Source organism: Manis pentadactyla, chromosome 5, assembly GCF_030020395.1.
Source record: "Manis pentadactyla isolate mManPen7 chromosome 5, mManPen7.hap1, whole genome shotgun sequence".
Taxonomy (NCBI): domain Eukaryota; kingdom Metazoa; phylum Chordata; class Mammalia; order Pholidota; family Manidae; genus Manis; species Manis pentadactyla.
In genome coordinates, this window is record NC_080023.1 from 86,801,030 (window position 1) to 86,825,511 (window position 24,482).

The 24,482-nt window shown below is 37.6% G+C and overlaps 1 protein-coding gene across 7 annotated transcripts in view; it reads right to left on the reverse strand.

Annotated features, from left to right (window-relative positions):
- The window catches only part of SLC9B2 (solute carrier family 9 member B2), a 50,077-nt gene extending 25,815 nt beyond the window's left edge, over positions 1-24,262 (reverse strand). For 3 of the 7 annotated variants that reach the window (XM_057502494.1, XM_057502493.1, XM_036879178.2), the window contains exons 1-3: positions 24,043-24,221; positions 4,940-5,071; positions 4,100-4,280 (exon numbers count right to left, since the gene is read on the reverse strand). In XM_057502494.1, coding sequence (XP_057358477.1) covers positions 4,100-4,280; positions 4,940-5,026 — 268 coding nt within the window. In that variant the 5' untranslated portion in view covers positions 5,027-5,071; positions 24,043-24,221. Of the gene's footprint in view, positions 1-4,099; positions 4,281-4,939; positions 5,072-21,417; positions 21,552-24,042 lie in introns of all 7 variants that reach the window. The other 4 variants (XM_036879179.2, XM_036879180.2, XM_036879177.2 and 1 more) reach the window with 4 other exon arrangements.
- Positions 24,263-24,482: the final 220 nt, after the last annotated feature.

The window sequence follows — 24,482 nt, forward strand, 5'->3', positions numbered from 1 at the left end:
AACATTATTAGTTTCTTTTCTATAATCAGTGCTTAAAATTATCCAAATACTTACCTTTTAAAAAAAAATCATCATTCCTTAAGGTATCTCAAACCTTTCATCTGGGACAATTATTTTGTTGCCTGAAGTATTTCCTTTAGGAGAGGCATTTCTGTTAGAATGTAAAATATGTTTCCCTGTTTGAAAACCTTGTGATCTACAGAACTGTACACTGAAAACAGAAAGGCTCATGGGGGACACAGAATTGGACAGACCATTCAAAATTCAAACCTTGTGACCAAAGCACAAACAAAAACAATAATTGTAATAAAAGTACTGGCAGTTAAATCACTGACATTTGTATCTTACACTGTCACTTTCTTGCTGACTTAAACCCTGGGCCCACACTTACTACTTCTGAGAACACTTGCTTTAGAGAGCCATTTCATCAAAAACCTGACCCAGACTGTAGCCTTCTCCAGCAATCAGATGGTGGGGCTGCTGATTGGTTTTCTTTAGGTGAAGGAAAGTGCTGGCACCTTCTTCACCTGTACTGTCAGCTTCTTTATTCACATGTGGTTTCATTAGAAAGCTTAATGTGATGGCAAGTGGGAAGTCTTTGAAGCCCCTAAACCAGCAACTAACAGTCTGAAAAGAAAGCACTTCCACAAGCAGTTCAGATTTTTAAAAGGTCCTCATCTTTAATTGTAAGAAAGCATATACCTGATTTTTTTTTTCAGTTCACTTTGTATTTACTTGCTATTGCTTGATGATGGCAAAACATTAATGTGCCAGGAAAAACTGGGTACACAAAAATGCAAATGCCATGTTACACTGACACAGTTCCCTATTTACCATCACATATGAACTAATTCATGGTACAGAAACACTCTGTAGCAAAGCATGTTCTATTTCGCATGAGGATCTGTTAGTAGTAAATTCTTAAGTTTTATTTGTCTGGAATTATCTTTCTCATTCTTAAGCCATAGCTTTTTTAATAAGGCACACAATTCTAAGTTGAGAGTTACTTTCAGTTGATTGGATATACTACTTCTTGGTCCTCTGGCTTTCATTGTTGTTTTTAAGTCTGATTTCAGCTCTTCTAGGGAATTCTTTTTCTTTGGCTTTTCTTAAGAGCTTTTTTCTTTGGTTTTCTGCAATTTCAGTGTGATTTTCTCAGGTATGGCTTCTTTTTGGTTTACTTAGGATTTGTGTTTTCCATCAATTCTGGAAAACTTTGTCTTTATTTTTTCAACTATTTCTTCTTGCCCATTCTTCCTATTCTCTTTTTCTGGAACGATTAGCCAGTCACACTCCCTTCTCCATATGGCTAACTCTAGATTTGTATTTTTCATCTTTGTGTGTGCTGTATGGTAAATTAGGTCTTAAGATCTGTTTTCTAGTTCACCAATTTTCTTTTCACTGAATCTGCTGCCAAATCTATTGACTGAATTTTAACTTTCAATTACTGTACTAGATATTTCATTTCCAGAAGTTCAATTTGGTTATTAAAATCTGTTCATTTTTATAAAGTTACTTGTTTCTACTCACACTCTATTTTCCAATAATGGAGATTTTTGAAATCTGTTCCTTGTGCATACTGTGATTTTCACTTTGGTTTTTTTGGTGACAGTGAGCTCTTCCTTGGACCTTATCTTTGGGAATTGTTAGAGCCTTAGGTTGAATGTGTTTTCCCAGATAGGATCTGAATTTACTTTTCCCATGCATTTAGCAGCTTATAATCCAGGACCACTTTTATATATACTTTCAGTTTGAGTTTGTGTGTGTGTGTGTGTGAGAATCTGAAGCATAAACCAGCATGAAGTTATACATTTTTAGTGGAGATTCTCCCTTTTCCCTAGCCAGCACTTCAGTTTTGATAGATTTAGTTGCAGGCTCCCTTTGTGGGGCAGGTTTATTTCAAATTCACGATTGTATTGCATTCCAACTTAGGGTGGGTGAGGAAGTATGATTTCTCTTATAATACTTCTCCCAACCTGGCATGATCTAGCATAGCTTCCTATATATTCATGGTTCTCAAAGTTGAAGTTCATTGTTGTTTTGCAGAAAGCCTCCAGAGTGAAAGCCAGCTTGACTGCTTATTTATTTCTCCAACTTACACTTTGTTTTTGGTCTGAATGACTTTGTTTTCTAGATAGATAAAAAGTATATTTAAAAAAACTTAATATATTTATTTCAGATGTTTTCATTGTCATAAGTGAGATGATTATTCATTTTTTTATCATATTGCTAGAGATCAAATCTAGTGTCCCATTTTTTAAACCCTTAGAGAATTGTTCCAGATTTTCTAGGCTTATGATGCTATTACTAGGGGCTGAAATTTCAATGCAAGTATTGGAGGTATGATAGGAAAACAGGAATTTCCAGCTACCAAATTTTACTTTATCACAGCATAAACCCAATTATACACTAAATTCAGAAAGACAGAATTAAGAGTTTTCTACTTCAAGAACACTTTCTTTTTTTATTTTTGACCACTTTCTTTTTTTAAACCTCTAACTGACACTTCCTTTCTCATATTCAAAATGCAATTCTAAATACATGGTAAATGTACATTTATAAGGTTTCTCTAAATTACATTTAATTCAGTTAATAATTTATTTCCACTTATGATTTTGGAAAATCATACTTCCACATGTTAGATTTACCTCTTAAGAAGTAAAGTATACCGAATGGGCATAGGAAGGAGTACAGGGGAAAAAAGCAGTCTTGTAAGCATCAGGAACAGAAGAACAGGAAAACAAGTGAAGAGGTGTTTATGTATAGTGAGTCCCCACTTCTCAGGCAGCTTTATGGACAATGATTATAGAATTTTAAAATATGAGTCTCTAAATCACATCATTCATGAATACCCTTCCTTTAATTCAATCTGTATCTGCTTTACTATAAATGTTTTAACTATAAACGTGCCATAATTTGAATAGTGAAAGCTTAAAAAAAAATAAAGGACAGAAAACGTATTAGTATCTGTTGCCTTATTAATTAGTATGTATTTTGGAACCTGGTTTTTCTGTGTTTTCAATAAAGTTTGAGTTTTTTTTCTCATACTAGTTTAGAAACTTGCCTAATTTCATTAAAAACATACCAAGAGCCTAGAGTATAATATTATACTTGACTTCCATTGCCCCAGTTGAGGATGGTAAAAATGTCTTTCAGAGATCACATATGGAGTATTACTATAAAGAAGTCAGTCTAATTTTTTAGTTAACATAACTTCTAGGTACAATGTTACATTCTTCAACATAATTATTTTGGGAGGTTATATATTTATTCCAATAATGCTATCATTCCTAAACACGATTTTTGAAATTTAAAATGTGTCTTTAGAGACAATTTTTAAACACTTTCTTTTCCCTTCTATACTACACATCCTTTAATAAACACAATACACACACACATACTCTTCCTTTTTGAACAAAAAACTGCATTACTGAATTTGAATATCAATTTATTCATCAGATATCAGAATATTTGGCTGCCTCCAAAAACCAAATCCATTCCTAAAAGACAAATATATCCCTGTCTTAACAATATCCAAAATAGTGCTGAGAAAAATTTCCAAAAGAAAATCCCCAAAATGTTTCAAGTGATAGCAGCCCTATTGGAATAAGTTAAATTAGAAACCCAAATCATTATTTATAAAATGATGGATTCATTTGGAAGTATAAATGCAGTTGTGTTGGCTCAAACATTAGTTGCATTACTTAACAGTAATAAAAACGAACATTTATGTAGTGTTTCTCTGTTTACAAGTCACTTCCCAATTATTTTCCTCATTGGAGCCTTAATGTAATTTTGTGAAATTGCTCAGATAGAAAAAGGAAAATGTCCTTGATCTTTTCTTTTTTCTTCCTCCTGCTAGCTGGAATGGTGGTGACAGTGCTCTTAGAAGCTCCATGCTGAAGATGGTGGAGTCCTGTCAGCCTGGAACTCTGACTGGAGCAGAGCTACCTACCACTGTGAATTGTTCACCTAGTCGTTTTTATGTGTAAGAGAAGTAAATTACATTTTTGTCCATTAAACCAAATTATTTAGAAATATCTAATTACAATAACTATCTTTTATGCTGTTTCAGAATTCATTCCTACAATTTACATACCATTTGTTATTAATCTATCCAGCAAACCATGTGGAGGACAAGCAAAAATTTGTCTTAGTTTTTGCCAAATATTTGATTCAGTTGGTGTTTCTTGTAGCTTTTTTCCATTGTTATTCAGTAGGTTACTTCCTTCTGTTGGTTCATTTTCATCTGTACCTTTGGGGTTCATAACTGTTTCCTCCTGTGTTTAAAGCAATTAAAAAGTCCTTAAAAATGTATATGTGCTGTACATTTTTATAGTTACTGAAACATCACATCACAAATTAAGTTCTCAGTGCTAGAATCAAGGCTAATTATAGGGAAATGCAAAGCTTTATTACTAGTTAATCAGCAAATACTTGGAACAAGAAATATGTTAGGAATATTTACCATTGAGTCACTACGTGTAGCATTACAAATACTTGAGTCACATAAAATTTCATTATGTTTTGTAATACTGGTTTTAACTAGCCTTTAAGATATGATTCAAAGCAATAGTAAATATATCAAAGTGGCTCAGAAAAAGATATCTATGGTAAAAATGAATTCACATTCATTTATCTACTTGAATTTAAGCAATAAAAAGATAGAAGGAACCAGAATTATTCAAGAGCTCAGAATGGGAAAACAAAGCATTTCACAAGCTCTCCATTTTCCCAGTCTCATGTAGGATAGGCTGTTAATGACTATCTGGGAAAACTGGCAGTCACACCTACTGTATGAGTTTGGGGATTAAGGATAGGAAGAATTGCTGAGTGACAGAGAATGAAGGGAAAACAATTTTATCAGAGATCTGGAAATATATACAGTCCTGTACTTAAGAATACAGTTAGGATGTTCTACATTTGATCACAGATTTACCTGTGTTTCCTGATATGTAGAGGCATGATTCCACTCTGCGGATGGTTCTGAATCTTCACATTTAATTGTTTTATCTTTATCCTCCATAATTTATAATTGAGAGTAAGATGATAGAAGGAAGAGGAACAAGATCTGTTTTGATGGAAAAACAGTATAGACAGATATAGAACAAATTGAGATTTAAATGAATTAAACAGAAATTTGGGCAATTTAAATGAATGAATTGTACTTTTTTTCACTTATAACTCTAAATGGATAAGTATTTTAAATTAGATTATTCTTAACTTTCAATTGTTAATCTTTCCTTTTATTACAATATATTATCCTAATCTTATCTTTTTACCTCTCTTGAAAATGCCCTAGTTGACCATATCTTTATATGATTTCCTTCCTATGCTGTTTTTTTAATTTATACTTCAAATATTCCAAGCAATATTACTGTTAAAATGTCCTCTCTAATGGGCTAACTTAATGAAGCTGGAAAGCTTCAGGTATTTCCAATGTTGAAATGAGGAAATGAGTCACCGAAGAGAAAACTATGTATTCATTATTTTCAGAGAAACTAGAGTCACTAGTTTCTGCCTGGTTCTTGTTTCTAAAAAATTCAGCAACATTGAGTAGCAACAATGTCTAGACACTGTGTCATGGCAGTCTGCTAGTAGTCATGCTGGGTAATTCAAAGACTACCTAGAGTCATTCTTTGTGTCTGTGTACTTACAGTATACCATGAAAAATAAACTTACCAAAGTAACTAAAAAACCTAATGGGCAGACATATATATAGGCTCCATAAACACCCTCTCCAATTTCTTCTCCCTTGGCTTCCCATGTTATATAAACTGAAAAGCCAAAATTCTCCAAGTCCTAACCACTTTTGCAGCTAGAGGTGGCCATGTGTCACGGATCTATGTTATGAGATACAAATGGGAGTCCCTGGGGAGGGCTTTCATTCCCCAAACAGTAAAGCAAGGCCTTTCAAGGATCACACTGATTGCTCTTTGCCCTCTAAGATTTCCCTTTCTCCTTCCTAGAAAGTAGATACACTACCTGGAGAGCTAGCAGCCATCTTTCAACCATGAGAATAAAAAGCTCTATACTAAGGAGAGTAGATAAATGAAATAGGAGACACTAACTCTTTGACAACACCTTTGAGTTACTGCATCAGTCATGGATGCCAAGCTTTGAAGTAATTGTTTAAACCACTATTAGGCAAGATTTCTTTTTACTAGTAGCCAAACTTATTTCTAATGTAACAAGCACAATGAATATTATAATAGAGGTACAAACTACAAACCTTAGTAGAACTAAAGAGAAAATCATATGAGAGAAGGGAAAAATCTTATTTCAACAAATACGTGTCCTAATATGTGCTAGGCACTATGCTAGGCCATATAAACAAGGGTTAATTAGACAGGATCCCTGCCTTAAGGAACCACTTTCTGTTTAACAAAATGCCAAGATGTTTGCATTTAAAATTTCAAAGAAAATTATATCCTTTCTCACACTACCACCACCATCACCACCACCACCACCACCATTTTTGTTCCTTCCCAAACACAATGTTGGCCAGAGTGGCACTTCAAAAAAACCAGTTTTATTTTTATATAACAAATACATGTATATATAACTATATAACTATATATATATATATACCTACATATGTATATATATAATTTTTTTTTTGGGGCAGAAGATGGCGGCGTGAGTAGAGCAGCGGAAATCTCCTCCCAAAACAACATATATCTATGAAAATATAACAAAGACAACCCTTCCCAGAATAAAGACCAGAGGACACAGGACAATATCCAGACCACATCCGCACCTGAGAGAACCCAGCGCCTCGCGAAGGGGGTAAGATACAAGCCCCGGCCCCGCGGGAGCCGAGCGCACCTCCCCCCAGCTCCCCGCGGGAGAAGAGCAGGCAGAGCGGGAGGGAGACGGAGCCCAGGACTGCTGAGCACCCAGCCCCCGCCATCCGGGCCAGAGTGCAGGGCGCTCGATACTGGGAAAACAGGGCAGCAAGAACAGTGAGCAGGCACTGGAGGCTGGGCGACAGAGGACATAAGAAAAGCGCGCGACCATTTTTTTTTTTTGCTTTTTTGCTATTTTGTTTTGGCGAGCGCTTTTTGGGAGTATTAAAGGGATAGGGACCCCAATACTAGGGAAACAGGGCAGAAAGACTGGTGAGCAGAGGCCTGAGGCAGGCACCGGAGAATAAAGAAAAACGAACGACCACCTTTTTTTTTTTTTTTTTTAATTAAAAAAAAATTTTTTTTTCTTTTTTTTTGGTGGGCGTTGTTTTGTTTTGGCGGGTGCTTTTTGGAAGTCTTAAAGGGGCAGGGCGGGTCACTTAATCCAGAGGTAGGGAATCCGGGATCTCTGGGCACCCTAACCCCTGGGCTGCAGGGAGCAGGGAGGCCCCTTACGGAGATAAATAGCCTCCCAGCAGCTCCTGCTCCAACGCGACTCCACCATTTTGGAGCAGCTGCCTGAGCCAGGCCACGCCCACAGCAACAGCGGAGATTAACTCCATAGCAGCCGGGCAGGAAGCAGAAGCCCTGTCTACACGCAGCTGCGCAGCACAAGCCACTAGAGGTCGCTGTTCTCCCAGGAGAGGAGGGCCACAAACCAACAAGAAAGGAAGTCCTTCCAGCCGTCACTCGTCCCAGTTCTGCAGACTATTCCTATCACCTATCATTCCTATTTCATGATTCCTATCATGAAAAGGCAAAGCTACAGGCAGACAAAGATCACAGAGACAACACCAGAGAAGGAGACAGACCTAACCAGTCTCCCTGAAAAAGAATTCAAAATAAAAATCATAAACATGCTGACAGAGATGCAGAGAAATACGCAAGAGAAATGGGATGAAGTCCGGAAGGAGATCACAGATGCCAGAAAGGAGATCGCAGAAATGAAACAAACTCTGGAAGGGTTTATAAGCAGAATGGATAGAATGCAAGAGGCCATTGATGGAATTGAAATCAGAGAACAGGAACGCATAGAAGCTGACATAGAGAGAGACAAAAGGATCTCCAGGAATGAAACAATATTAAGAGAACTGTGTGACCAATCCAAAAGGAACAATATCCGTATTATAGGGGTCCCAGAAGAAGAAGAGAGAGGAAAAGAGATGGAAAGTATCTTAGAAGAAATAATTGCTGAAAACTTCCCCACACTGGGGGAGGAAGTAATCGAACAGACCACGGAAATACACAGAACCCCAAACAGAAAGGATCCAAGAAGGGCAACACCAAGACACATAATAATTAAAATGGCAGAGATCAAGGACAAGGAAAGAGTGTTAAAGGCAGCTAGAGAGAAAAAGGTCACCTATAAAGGAAAACCCATCAGGCTAACGACAGATTTCTCAACAGAAACCCTACAGGCCAGAAGAGAATGGCATGATATATTTAATACAATGAAACAGAAGGGCCTTGAACCAAGGATACTGTATCCAGCACGACTATCATTCAAATATGACGGTGGGATTAAACAATTCCCAGACAAACAAAAGCTGAGGGAATTTGCTTCCCACAAACCACCTCTACAGAACATCTTACAGGGACTGCTCTAGATGGGAGCACTCCTAGAAAGAGCACAGAACAAAACACCCAACATATGAAGAATCGAGGAGGAGGAACAAGAAGGGAGAGAAGAAAAGAATCTCCAGACAGTGTATATAACAGCTCAATAAGCGAGCTAAGTTAGGCAGTAAGATACTAAAGAGGCTAACCTTGAACCTTTGGTAACCACAAATTTAAAGCCTGCAATGGCAATAAGTACATATCTTTCAATAGTCACCCTAAATGTTAATGGGTTGAATGCACCAATCAAAAGACACAGAGTAACAGAATGGATAAAAAAGCAAGACCCATCTATATGCTGCTTACAAGAAACTCACCTCAAACCCAAAGACATGTACAGACTAAAAGTCAAGGGATGGAAAAACATATTTCAAGCAAACAACAGTGAGAAGAAAGCAGGGGTTGCAGTACTAATATCAGACAAAATAGACTTCAAAACAAAGAAAGTAACAAGAGATAAAGAAGGACACTACATAATGATAAAGGGCTCAGTCAAACAAGAGGATATAACCATTCTAAATATATATGCACCCAACACAGGAGCACCAGCATATGTGAAACAAATACTAACAGAACTAAAGGGGGATATAGACTGCAATGCATTCATTCTAGGAGACTTCAACACACCACTCACCCCAAAGGATAGATCCACTGGGCAGAAAATAAGTAAGGACACGGAAGCACTCAACAACACAGTAGAGCAGATGGACCTAATAGACATCTATAGAACTCTACATCCAAAAGCAGCGGGATATACATTCTTCTCAAGTGCACATGGAACATTCTCCAGAATAGACCACATACTAGGCCACAAAAAGAGCCTCAGAAAATTCCAAAAGATTGAAATCCTACCAACCAACTTTTCAGACCACAAAGGCATAAAACTAGAAATAAACTGTACAAAGAAAGCAAAGAGGCTCACAAACACATGGAGGCTTAACAACACGCTCCTAAATAATCAATGGATCAATGACCAAATCAAAATGGAGATCCAGCAATATATGGAAACAAATGACAACAACAACACTAAGCCTCAACTTCTGTGGGACATAGCAAAAGCAGTCTTAAGAGGAAAGTATATAGCAATCCAAGCATATTTAAAAAAGGAAGAGCAATCCCAAATGAATGGTCTAATGTCACAATTATCGAAATTGGAAAAAGAAGAACAGATGAGGCCTAAGGTCAGCAGAAGGAGGGACATAATAAAGATCAGAGAAGAAATAAATAAAATTGAGAAGAATAAAACAATAGCAAAAATCAATGAAACCAAGAGCTGGTTCTTCGAGAAAATAAACAAAATCGATAAGCCTCTAGCCAGACTTATTAAGAAGAAAAGAGAGTCAACCCAAATCAACAGTATCAGAAACGAGAAAGGAAAAATCACGACGGACCCCACGGAAATGCAAAGAATTATTGGAGAATACTATGAAAACCTATATGCTAACAAGCTGGGAAACCTAGGAGAAATGGACAACTTCCTAGAAAAATACAACCTTCCAAGATTGACCCAGGAAGAAACAGAAAATCTAAACAGACCAATTACCAGCAACGAAATTGAAGCGGTAATCAAAAAACTACCAAAGAACAAAACCCCCGGGCCAGATGGATTTACCTCGGAATTTTATCAGACATACAGGGAAGACATAATACCCATTCTCCTTAAAGTTTTCCAAAAAATAGAGGAGGAGGGGATACTCCCAAACTCATTCTATGAAGCTAACATCACCCTAATACCAAAACCAGGCAAAGACCCCACCAAAAAAGAAAACTACAGACCAATATCCCTGATGAACGTAGATGCAAAAATACTCAACAAAATATTAGCAAACCGAATTCAAAAATACATCAAAAGGATCATACACCATGACCAAGTGGGATTCATCCCAGGGATGCAAGGATGGTACAACATTCGAAAGTCCATCAACATCATCCACCACATCAACAAAAAGAAAGACAAAAACCACATGATCATCTCCATAGATGCTGAAAAAGCATTTGACAAAGTTCAACATCCATTCATGTTAAAAACTCTCAGCAAAATGGGAATAGAGGGCAAGTACCTCAACATAATAAAGGCCATCTATGATAAACCCACAGCCAACATTATATTGAACAGCGAGAAGCTGAAAGCATTTCCGCTGAGATCGGGAACTAGACAGGGATGCCCACTCTCTCCACTGTTATTTAACATAGTACTGGAGGTCCTAGCCACGGCAATCAGACAAAATAAAGAAATACAAGGAATCCAGATTGGTAAAGAAGAAGTTAAACTGTCACTATTTGCAGATGACATGATACTGTACATAAAAAACCCTAAAGACTCCACCCAAAAACTACTAGAACTGATATCGGAATACAGCAAAGTTGCAGGATACAAAATCAACACACAGAAATCTGTGGCTTTCCTATATACTAACAACGAACCAACAGAAAGAGAAATCAGGAAAACAACTCCATTCACAATTGCATCAAAAAAAATAAAATACCTAGGAATAAACCTAACCAAAGAAGTGAAAGACTTATACTCTGAAAACTACAAGTCACTCTTAAGAGAAATTAAAGGGGACACTAACAGATGGAAACTCATCCCATGCTCGTGGCTAGGAAGAATTAATATCGTCAAAATGGCCATCCTGCCCAAAGCAATATACAGATTTGATGCAATCCCTATGAAACTACCAGCAACATTCTTCAATGAACTGGAACAAATAATTCAAAAATTCATATGGAAACACCAAAGACCCCGAATAGCCAAAGCAATCCTGAGAAAGAAGAATAAAGTAGGGGGGATCTCACTCCCCAACTTCAAGCTCTACTATAAAGCCATAGTAATCAAGACAATTTGGTACTGGCACAAGAGCAGAGCCACAGACCAATGGAACAGACTAGAGAATCCAGACATTAACCCAGACATATATGGTCAATTAATATTTGATAAAGGAGCCATGGACATACAATGGCGAAATGACAGTCTCTTCAATAGGTGGTGCTGGCAAAACTGGACAGCTACATGTAGGAGAATGAAACTGGACCATTGTCTAACCCCATATACAAAAGTAAACTCAAAATGGATCAAAGACCTGAATGTAAGCCATGAAACCATTAAACTCTTGGAAGAAAACATAGGAAAAAACCTCTTAGACATAAACATGAGTGACCTCTTCTTGAACATATCTCCCCGGGCAAGGAAAACAACAGCAAAAATGAGTAAGTGGGACTATATTAAGCTGAAAAGCTTCTGTACAGCAAAAGACACCATCAATAGAACAAGAAGGATCCCTACAGTATGGGAGAATATATTTGAAAATGACACATCCGATAAAGGCTTGACGTCCAGAATATATAAAGAGCTCACACGCCTCAACAAACAAAAAACAAATAACCCAATTAAAAAATGGGCAGAGGAACTGAACAGACAGTTCTCCAAAAAAGAAATACAGATGGCCAACAGACACATGAAAAGATGCTCCACATCGCTAATTATCAGAGAAATGCAAATTAAAACTACAATGAGGTATCACCTCACACCAGTAAGGATGGCTGCCATCCAAAAGACAAACAACAACAAATGTTGGCGAGGCTGTGGAGAAAGGGGAACCCTCCTACACTGCTGGTGGGAATGTAAGTTAGTTCAACCATTGTGGAAAGCAGTATGGAGGTATATCAAAATGCTCAAAACAGACTTACCATTTGACCCAGGAATTGCACTCCTAGGAATTTACCCTAAGAACGCAGCAATCAAGTTTGAGAAAGACAGATGCACCCCTATGTTTATTGCAGCACTATTTACAATAGCCAAGAATTGGAAGCAACCTAAATGTCCATCGATAGATGAATGGATAAAGAAGATGTGGTACATATACACAATGGAATACTACTCAGCCATAAGAAAAGGGCAAATCCAATCATTTGCAGCAACATGGATGGAGCTGGAGGGTATTATCCTCAGTGAAACAAGCCAAGCGGAGAAAGAGAAATACCAAATGATTTCACTTATCTGTGGAATATAAGAACAAAGGAAAAACTGAAGGAACAAAACAGCAGCAGAATCACAGAACTCAAGAATGGACTAACAGGTACCAAAGGGAAAGGGACTGGGGAGGATGGGTGGGTAGGGAGGGATAAGGGGGGGAGAAATAGGGGGGTATTAAGATTAACATACATGGGGGGGTAGGAGAAAAGGGAGGGCTGTACAACACAGAGAAGGCAAGTAGTGATTCTACAACATTTTGCTATGCTGATGGACAGTGACTGTAAAGGGGTTTATAGGGGAGACCTGGTATAGGGGAGAGCCTAGTAAACATAATATTCGTCATGTAAGTGTAGATTAGTGATACCAAAAAGAAAGCAAAAAAAAAAAAAAAAAAAGGGCAGTTCCTGTGTGGTAACCTCCAAAGAGTTCTACACAAGGGTATAAAGGGCATATAAAAGTGTAGGCAAAGGGTCTGTTTGTGTTTATACAGAGGATCAAAGCCTAATTGGGCTACCCCGAAAATGAACTAAGATACGATATGAAAAAGAACTTCCAACATCTGCACTCTCTGGAAGACTCATGCCAGAAGATGATCATCAAAAAACCCCAACAAAGATCCACGCACTGCTACAGCAGTAGATGCACTCATCCCACCAGTTCCTGGACTTGCCATGGGAATGAGGAAGGAGATATCTAAGCTGGCCTGTGCATACAGTAAAACAACAAATTTGACTGGACCTATACTGTTGGAACTCAACCAAGAATTTGGAGAAGTGCAAATTGTAGCACTCCAAACTCTTACAACTACAGACTATTTACTGTTAAAAGAACATATGGCATGTGAACATTCCCCAGGAATGGGTTGTTTTAATTTGTCTGATTTCTCTCAGACTGTTCAAGTTCAGTTGGACAATATCCACCATATCATAGATAAGTTTTCACAAATGCCTAAGGTGCCTTAATGGTTTTCTTGGTTTCACTGGAGATGGCTGGTAATTACAGATATGCTTTGGTTATGTAACTATACTCCTATTATGTTAATGTGTGTGCGCAATTTAAGTAGTAGCTTAAAACCTATACATGCTGAAGTTACTCTATAAGAAGATATGTCAAAGAAATAATCAATCTTCCCATGTTTTCTTCCGCCTGCTACTTCTATAGCTTTTCTTCTTCCTTCCTAATTACAACCCTTAAATAGAATTCGTGCCTCATATCAAATTTACCGAGTATCATAACTCCTCCAAGTGGTAAAGATACCTCAAGACAAATGCTGGGCATAGAAGCCACAGGGCATAAATATGCAAAGAAGTAAAAAGCTAACCTTTTCAAACAATAAGGCTTCTCTCTCACTTACCAACTCTACATTTCCCTGTATGGCCCTGGAAGATGACTGGTTAGCCAGAGACGGGTAAGATTCCTCAAGGGAGGGACAATCTAAGACAGGCACAGTCGCAGGGGGGCCATCAGGTGAGAAATTGGGGATCAACAGAGGTGAGGCTTAGAACCTCACCCCCCCTGTTCTGAGAGAAATCTTCTGCATACGTGGATGTTTTATTGCCCTGGTCTAGCTTGGATTAACACATAGTCTACAGGCACACACCTGATCATCTACATTTGCTCTCTTACAACAAACTATGTTTTCTACCTTTATCTTGTATCTACCTACCACTTCAGCATTTTATTAAAAATAATAATAATAAAGAGAGAAATGTGGTATCCACATATAAATCAAGTATAAAAACCAAATGAGTATTCATATTTGAACTGACTGTTTAGAGTTCATAATGCATGAGCAAAACCGAAAGCTTCTGTGATGACTGCCCTTGTACTGTTCACCATGTAACTTATTCATTATGTAAGAATTTGTTCTACATGTAAGAACTTGTTTGTTATGCCTCAGAAGATTGGAGACTGACGAAAATTAGGCTTGGGGTGGATTAATGATTGTGCATTGAGCATTGACTCCCCTATACAGAATTTTATTGTCGTTAAAAACCATTTGATCAATAAATATGAGAGATGCCCTCACAAAAAAAAAAAAAAAGGACAGACTTCCAATGGTAAAATAAATAAGTAACCGGGATGTAATGTATAGCATAAGGAATATAGTCAAGATATTGTAACAGCTTGGTAGGGTGATAGCTGGAACCTCGAATTATGTATATAAATGTTCTACCACTGTGTTGTACACTTGAAACTAATGTAATGTAATACTGTGCATCAACTACCCTTCAATAAAAAATAATTATTAAAAAAAAAATATATATATATATAATTTTTATAATTTAAACACTCTGAGATTTAGACTCATGGTGAGAAAGAACGGCATTTTGACAGGAAAATAAAACCCTTGTCTTAAAGGCCAGAGACATGAAAGTCAGTGGGGTGCAACGAAACTGTTGGAATATGTGGTGGGAGACTACCAGTAAAGAGAGTTGAAGCTGGAGAGTTAGGATATCATATCCCAAACCATGGCCCTTGGGCTTCCCCTCTGTAGAGAATGACTCCCCAGTGTAGTAGGTGATGAAGTTTGCTGGCTCTGGAGTCTGAAGTCTCCAAACCTGGGTCTGAAGTCTAGCTCCATTATATGCCAAATATTTAAATCTCTTTGTAACTAATTCCTCATTTATAAAATGCAGAAGAGTAGTTCCAACTAGGCATTTGGTAAGCATTTAATAATGTTGGTTATTAGCCACTGGTATTCCTTCTCTCTAATTATCATAAATCTCTCAGATTTTTTTTTGTTTTCCCTATTAAGCAGGACAATGTCTCCTCAATCTTGAAGATTTACAACTTAATCTCATTGATTTTCTTTGATGATGCTTTTTTACCTCTTTCAAGGCCAGCTTCTTGATTAGGTGAATGTAACACTCACCACTCTCATTTCTTCACCTGTCCCATTAGTAGAATTACACAGAAACTTTTGGGCAGTGTCACTAGAATCACCTCATTTATCAAACCCTCAAAATCAGCCAATTCTGCCACTTACGAAGAATTTTTTAAATAAACAAGTATAAATGATTATTTCTAGTAAACATAAACTTATTGGCTAAAATGAAGCCTTGAGAATTTATTTTATTAATGTTACTCTGGCCCTTTTTAACACAAAAATATCAAAACTTGACATGTTGCATATAGCATATGCTGTTCATAGGAATTTATGTACTTTTGTGTTCCAAAAAAATTTCCCTATTTTCCTATAATCTCCACCAAGGACCCCAAAGTAGTTATTTGGGCTCAGAGACATACTGCAGAGAGAAAAGGTAAAATAAAACACTAGTTTTTAAATTAAGTCCAATATAACAATTTATAACTGGTCAGTTCTGCTTGTTTATTCTCTACACTGTTTCCATTTCCAAAAGAACATTTAAACCACCATCTCACTTCAGGAATTCATTTAAATTTAGGAAGATCACAAAAATGTGACCCTTATTTAAAGCAACCATGTTCGTAGCATTTACTGTTCATAGTCACTGAATCTTGAAATGACGATAGTATATCCCCTGCTAATAAGGCAGTTTTGACAAAAAATCAGAAAATATTCAAAAATGACCTTTGAAGGGGCATAAGAAAGGTGAAATACATTAAAAAGTAGAAAGTTTATATTCCTTATTTATAGAGAAGATATCAATGCCTCACTCAGAGCCCATTAAATCTTACTTTGAAAACAATTCAAATGACTTTGCTCATCTGGTTTCCAAACCCTCAGAAGATGTTATAAATTAAAATGTAGAGGGACCTGGCCATTGAGGGAACTCTTTCCCTGGTCACATTGACTGTTGCAGGCATGAGCTTGTGACCCATACCTGGCCACTGAGAGTCAGCTTTAAGATGTTAACTGAAACCCCTGGAGAACAGCTTTCTTCTAGTTGTGTTGCTAGGCCCAGATTTGCTACTGACAATAGCTGTGATACACAAGAAAAGCTTCCCAAAGAATGATGTGACAAAAGAGCTAAGACTTGTGTGATGTGACAAAGACTTACTGGTAAGTCAATAAATTTCTTACAAGTTTGAGCTAGGTTTCTGTCACTTGCCATCAAATGAATCCACAGTGAGAACCTTCACACCTGAATTGGCCCTGAAGGAACCCATCTATAATAAAGACGTTTATTTATATTTATATTTATAATAAAGGTAATTTTATACCTTAAAGAAAATGAAAAGAAAAAAATGATGTGGTAATATTTTCTGTTTTAAAAGGCACTAAAGTATATAATATGATTAGAGATGTAGAGTGTCAAAATAAATAAAAATTTGGTATTCAGTTAAGTCAATTATCCAGAAATTCATTTCAGTGAAATGCTTTGTTTTTCATCAATGCTGGTGCAATGAAATGCTGTGGTTAATATATCTCAATTATTTCTTCACCGTGTTTACAAAAGTCTTCAAAAATCTTCAAGAGAGCTTCAAGAGAACTATTAAGAACCAATCTGAAAAAAATAAAGAATTGATTTGAGATGCTGTGTATTTTTAATAGAATCACAGTTTAATAGAATAACAAAAGTTGGAAAGGTCTTTAGTAATTACCTGGTCCAAGCTCATTAATATTCAAATGAGAAAACTAAATCCTAAAGAAGCTAAATAACTTTTTCTACTAACAAGTGAGTATCAGCTAAGCCTCATACTAAACTGTATAAAAATTTGTGAAATTAGATAGCTCTTTATCTTTGACTTCATGTCATTTCTACCAAATCAACTGCACTATATTTTTATACTTTTACTCTAAAATTTTACAATCCCACTCATATATACCCCTGGTTTACTGTAAGTTTGAAAACACATTCCACAAGAAGTTTGAAAATACACACAAGAAAATATTTTTATTTTCTATTGTGTAAATTTCAGCTTACTCTTGCCCATTGTTACAAATATTATAGTTTATTATAAACAAAAAATTTTTCTAATCCATTTAGGCTGCACAACACTAGTGACAAATTAGAACTATAAAATTTATTCTACTTTCATGATAAATATTATTTACATATTCTGAATTACTAGTTAACCAGTAAAATGACAACTTATCATTTCAATATGTCTTAAGATTTTAAGAATTAAGGAGTTTTTCTTTTTAAAAATTTCAATTAAACTGTGATGTTTTGAGAGATTTTTGTGTATCAAAAAATGATTCTGAGAACTAGGAGGCAAGGTACATTTAGATTAACACTAAAGTGCTTATCTACAAAAGTAACAGTTTTTTTGTTCTTCTCAATGAAGATACTGCATTTTTCAGACTGATACACAACCTATAAATTACAGAAAAATATTTAACCTGAGTCAAATGGTGAAATTTTATAGATTTCATAAACTCAGTAAATAATGGGAATGTATCAGAGTTCTATTACTCAAATACAGATTTCAACAGAAGAATGATGTATGACTTAAGCCAAGGGATGTGGTGGCTATGACTGTTGTGACTGGCAACTTGCTTGTAGGTTGACTGCCCATTTGCATGTGTTTTCTAAAAACATATGCAGAAGCTGTTGGCCACTCATGTCTCTCTTTAGCATTCCTAGTATATAGAATTTCCTACAGACTAATCCACACACTTAGAAATTTTCTTATTTAACTTGGGCTTTATTTTCCAGAATTAGGCACATGTCCACCAAAATCATAGAGCTGTGGACCTGAAAGGAGCAGACTTCTTAGTCTTTGCTCCAAACTTGGAAAAAACTGCAGATCAAGAATAATGGATTGAAATATGAGCAGTTATGTGTACTATGCATGTACATAAATGGAAAAAAGTCTGTTAGTAGTAGTTGCCTTGGGGGAAAAAATGGAATTGGGGCTGTTGGAATTTCATTTTTATTCTCTGTACTTCTGTAATGCTAAGATTTTTACAATAAAAGGTTTTCTTATGCAATCCAAAATAGATTTAAAAAGAACACTGCAATTCTTAAAGCCTTAGAGAAAAGAAAATGATACAGCTTTCCTTGGCAATAATATTTTTCATAGGTAGAATTTGGTACTTTGACTTAGGGTAACTGAATCCCACCTACCACAATTTAAATTTTGTTTTTCTGATTTTCAAAGAAGCTGGGAAACTGCCTAGAATCTTCTGCAGCAGTTTTCCAATATTTTAAAGCCAAAAATCTTTCATCAAATGTAGCCAAATTCAACAAATGGGATATATAAAGGGGGGCAGTGGGCACCCTGTCCCCTCACCTGTTCCTCCTGGCATGTGTGGCACACTTTGAAATCATTTCTGTAAGTATGCTTTCATATACAGAGATGTTTGTTAAACCAGCCTTTCCTTTTTCAGATTATCTTAGTAATCTAAATGTTTAAAAATGTTTTCTGTAAAATTCCAGAGGAAATAAAAAGAACTATCAATTTGTAAATGCTCATAGCTCTTGACCAAGTAAAATATGCTTACTGTTATCAACTGAATTACTGCTAAAAGATCATTACATGGATAAAGCCTGGTTATTCTTGTTATATATTTTTTTGTCCATGACATGGAGGAGAAGACATTTAATGGGGTATTTCCATTACTGTCTAGTAATGAGAATTTCCATATATGTCTAGAGTACGCTATGTGCTGTATTCACATATTTAAGAGAGCATCTCCATGATTGTTCACTAAGTACTTTTTAATGATTATAATAAAAATCTCTTACCTTTGGTGTTCATCCACTCATGTATTCAAAGTGTAGGTTCTCACACTGATACAGTATTTCTATATAGAACATACAGAAAGCTTCTAGTTTCTGAATTCTCCTCATCAACTCTGATCTAATGCTCACTTCCCCAAAGGAGAACTACCCAGGCAGTGAGGAATTCAGATCAAGTGAAGAGAAGGCCTTAAAACTTCCTTGACAATTAATTACTGAAATGACTAAGAATATTTCCCTAAATGAGAATGGCCTTTCCTGAAAATTTTAGGTGTGCCAACCACATGAGACCAAGTTATCAAAGGAAAATAACTGCTCTTCTCTTTGGCTAACTGATACAGTAATGTGGTTGAATCGTCATTAAGTAAAATATCTCATAGTAATGAGATATGAATAAAAGGAAATTATCCTTAGGGAAGAAGGGACCCAATACTTACTCCTCTCCTTCCTAATCTCTCTCCCCACCAAGGGTAAATGTATTTAATTGAAAGTTTAAAATACTACTCCTAGGCCTACTAAAATCAGAATCTCCGGAGACGGAACATCTCCAAGTGTGGCAGTATGACTTACTATCATTCTAACAGCCATTGCTCAGCTATGCCAGTGGGTCCATTCCCCACCCCCAGGGATAAATTATCATTAGTCTAAATCAATCAATCAATCATTAGTCTAAATGACAGTCTAAAATATCATTAGTCTAAACCATTCCTCTTTGCCAGCTTTTGGTTTAGGATTGAGCATGATTCATTTCTTGCCAATGAAGTTTGTGGGCAGGGCCTTCCTAATAAATCCTAGTATCTTTCCTAATAAAAAGACAGAGAGGCAAGAGGAGAACATTCTCCTCTTTTTGTGTTTGAATTGTGTGTGTATGTGTATGTGCAGTGGGGGATGGAGCTGTGGATGGGAACTCTAGCAGCTGTTATTAACCCATGAAGAAAAAGTCAAGATCAGCTCAAGGACAGCAACCTATACCCTGAGATCAATGGGCTACTGAACAAACCCTGGATCCACTTGCCTTCAGATATCTTGTTGTGTGAGAAAACTAAACTTGTATTTTTGAAGGCAATTTTGGCTGAATATCCTATTACTTGCAGCCAAAAGCATCCTAACCAATACAATAGGTGATTCTGATGCAGAGCCAGCTCTGAGCAGCTCTGCTGAGCAGCAATGATGAGGACCCTGGTGTCCCCTATCTTCTTGACATGTGCAAAATCTTCACAGAGGATGAACAATCAGAGCACTGTCTTTGTGTTGATATTTCTCAAAAACGTCCAGAAAACAACATTTTTAGTAGCTAAAAATTAGTACCAATTTTTTTAATGCCATTCTTTTAGTTAATAGAAATTATCTAGATTGTAAGGTTATATATTTTCCCTCCCCTATCCCTGAAGCTCAGTTGTAGTATTTGAATATTCAATAAAAAAGTTGGGCTTATAAACATTTGATTGTTTTCTGTATTGTTACTCATGAAACAAATAAAAACAATGAAACACCACTCCATCACTGAGTTTCTTCATTTGCTTCCTCTACTTGGTAAAATTTTACTTGTCACCTCAGTTAGTATTTCCTAACTTCATATAGACTAATTCTGTCTTTTTCCCTTTGAGGACTCATGCATTCAACAAACATCTTGCCATATCTAGCCCCTGTGCTGGGGATTCAACAGTGAACAGTCTGACATGGTTCCTGTACTCAAAGATTGCAACCTCGTCAGAGAGAGATGATAAATCATTCAATCTCAAACAACCATAATGAAGTGTGATAAGCTTGAATTACGGGCATGTGAGAGAACAACCCTCTCCATTCACAATCAGTGAAGCTCATCAGACTTTTATCCATTTTCTATGGTGTGTAAAATACAAGAGAAATAAAAAGACAACTGAGATACAGTCTCTGTTCTTTAAGGTAGGGATAAAGACTGATATGTGTTCAGCAAATCAGTTTACTCTGCTGCCTGGACACACATATAGTTCACATTCCCCAGCTTCCCTTTCAAGTCAGTGTGGCAAGTCACTGAGGTCTGCCCAACGGGAGGTGGGCATAAATGATGTATGCTACCTTCATTACTCATCCCATACAATCTTCTACGTACCCTCTCTTTTCCTGCTCATTGCCTGGAAACTAAGGACTTCAAGGTCTTAGGGGATGACAAAGCCATAATATAAAAAAAAAGTGTGGGTTTCTGAATCACTGAGTAGAAGGCTACCAGCTGAACACCTAACTGGACTTTACAAAAGTGAGAAATAAGCTTCTACTGTGTTAAGTTACTGAGATTTTGGAGATTATCTGATATAGCAGCTAGTGTTACTTTAAAGTAGTTTAATTATGATGTGAGAAGTGCAGGCATAGAGTTAAACAGAGGAGAGGAGGTACTTCCCTGCTTCCCTAGGGTCAAGCGATACTTGAATCAAGCCTTGAAACGTGGCTTAGTCTTGTGGAGACCTGTATAGGCAGAGGAACCACATGATTAAAGGATGAGAGGTGAATCAGAATGCAAATGTAGGGAATTCTGTGCACATCTATATTAGAGCATAATCTGCAAGATGTGGAACAGTCAGAAAATGGGAGATGAAAACACTGAGTGTAAATCCTGGGTCACTGCCTCCTATTTGGGCCATTTTAGATAAGTTACTCGACCAGTCTGGATAATTTTCTTCATCTATAAAATGGTGAGAATGCCTATGTCACAGAAAATTTAAAGGGCACTAAGAACATCACAGAGTCCCAATAAGTCTCCTCAGTAATTATCTTCCTTTTATAAGATTTTCCTGGAAAAAGAAGTATACATGTGCTATATACTAAAGAGCACAGACAAGGGACATTGGTCAATTCAAACCTTTTAGTCCTTCATATAAACCACAGAAAAATAAATTAACAGATTTCTAAAAAGGTAAATGGCTTTTATTATTGACAAGATATACATAATAACTTTATAAGACTGTTAAAATTTCTTTAGAACTTAGTATAATTGCACTTTCCTTAACATATGACACATAACTACAAAATACTGAGAACACTCCCTCATTACACAAGTACATATATAGGCAGCTCCGTTTTCCCACATACTGTGCTCCTAGGCTTTGTGTGAAAAAGATGTAAATCCTTTCTCCCCCAGAGGAAAATTCTGTTCTATGTATTGGGGTTTGCATACAGACCAAGAATCAGCAGCCTACCAATTACCAGTAAGTAGTTGGCCATGAGCCAGATATTCAACCATCTGTTGTTACAGAACATATTATTTTACATTACACTTGCAGAGGAAGAGACTCCAGAGATAGTCTAGCCTATGCATAACAAACTCAAATACCTTCAGGGACCAAACTCAAATGCAGGGGTCTGTAACAATTGGAAAGGGCAGAGCCCAACTAAAGGCATTCAACTCACTGCAAACCTTTAGATCTGATCTCATATTTTCATTTCCCAACTAAAGAGACAAAAGAGATTAGGTTTAGGTGTCTCTCAGAGGCTACATAGCAAACATTAATCAGTCAGTGTGGAAAACAGAAACCACTCCAGGTATTTTAAGCAGAAAAGGATTTTATACAAGGAATTAAGTGAATTGTTGAACAGCTAGATTGTTGACACGGCTATAAGTGCAAGATCTAGGCTGGGCCTCCAGGAATGACTTCTAGAGCAGTAGGAACTGAACCATCATATAATGCACTATTTTTCCCACAAGCAGGAGGCCCCAAAGGGACAATGGAGTTCAAGAATACCACTATAGCTGTGACTCCAAGAAGCTGGGATCTGGAAGCTGCCTGGGCAGGGTAACACAGAATATGTTTACCGCCTCCCTCAACTGCTTCTTGCCGTCCATAGGGCTGGTGATGCAACAAAACAATGCTGACAGCACTGCTGTAAGTCTCTCCCAACATCCACAATTCTGGAGACTGGACACTGGCATCTCCTGGACTTCCTTGACAAAAGAAGACAGCTAAAAATAGTAGGTAGCTGGCCTCAGCCGTACCCCTGCTCCAAAATGTCAGGCAAGTCATATACCTGCCAGACCCTAATTTTACATCTATAACTAGATGAAAGGGAGTCTGAGAAATGTTCTTAGCTTTCCAGTTTCTCTAGCACTACTTTTGGTGTAGGTCCCAGGACTCAGACCTGTATCACTGATTGTTCCACATACTCTGTAATACCTTCAATGGAAATACTTAAAAAAAAAAAAGACAAAAATCTAGTCAAAAGAGTTATAATTCTAAAGACCTTAGTATGGTAGAAAATGTTATGTTTTTGCTCACATCATTATTGTAGCATGAATCATACTACCTAATTACATGTTAGGTATATTCTGATCCATTGAATTTTGAGCTACTGGATAGCAGAAACTGTATTTAATTCATATTTGTGTCTCCTGTCTCCATGCCTACTTAGACCAGGGAAGACAGCAGGTATTTGCTAATTTGACATATTTCATTCTTGACTTAGAAACAGTAAACCCGAATTCCATGAGAGTACTTTGTATTAGTAATAATGTCAGGTGGAGACCCTATTATACATAGAGTGGGGAAATGGGGTTTTAGTCTTTTGGTGAAAACAGAGGTTGGCCTGGCCACGTATGATACCGAGTCTCTATCCACTGGCGTTGCCGATTTCTCGATGCTCCCATCAAGGAAGCTCCCATAGGGAAATGGTGGCTTCCTGCTATTAAATGTTTTAGGACAACAAATCACACCAGAGTCTAGAGTGAGAAAATAAGGATGAGATAACAAGCTGATGCCAGGTAAGTAAAAAGGGCCACAGACTAAATCGTGTACTCTGAGCAGGGGTATATATTCTCCAGTCAATAGCATCCGAGGGTTTTTAGCAGCATCCGATGTTTGAGGAGCACCTCTGGTTGATCTGATAACCAAAAAACCAACCAAACAAGAACCCACGCCGACAACTAATCACAGTAAACACACACAGTCCACACACAGCTTACTACCTTAAAAGGCAGGGCCCTTAGCGTTCTCGCAGGGCTGCTCACCTCGGGGTGCCTGGCGCCGGCACCCTCCTCTGCCTAGCAGGTCAGGATATGCGCTGTAACATCTGCGAGGGAGCCCGGTCCAGCCCCCGCCGCGTTCCGCGCGGCCATCGCCTCTGCAGGGCGGGACGATGCTCTCATTGCCCTTGGCGTGGCGCCGGGCGCGTGGCCGCATGCGCGCCGGGCGCTCTCCAGAGGGAGGGAGCCGCGGGCGAGCGCTGCGGCGGTTCCGGCACCGCGCACGCTCAGGGCTTTGCGCGGCGCCGAGCGCGCGGCATCGGGCGCGGGAGACGCTGGGCGCCCCGCGGGCGGGTCTGTCAGGACCTCGGAACCGCGCCGCGCGGCGTCGCAGTGGGCTGTTCTCGCTGGCTGCCTCGGCGGCCCCTGGGGCCGGGATGAGC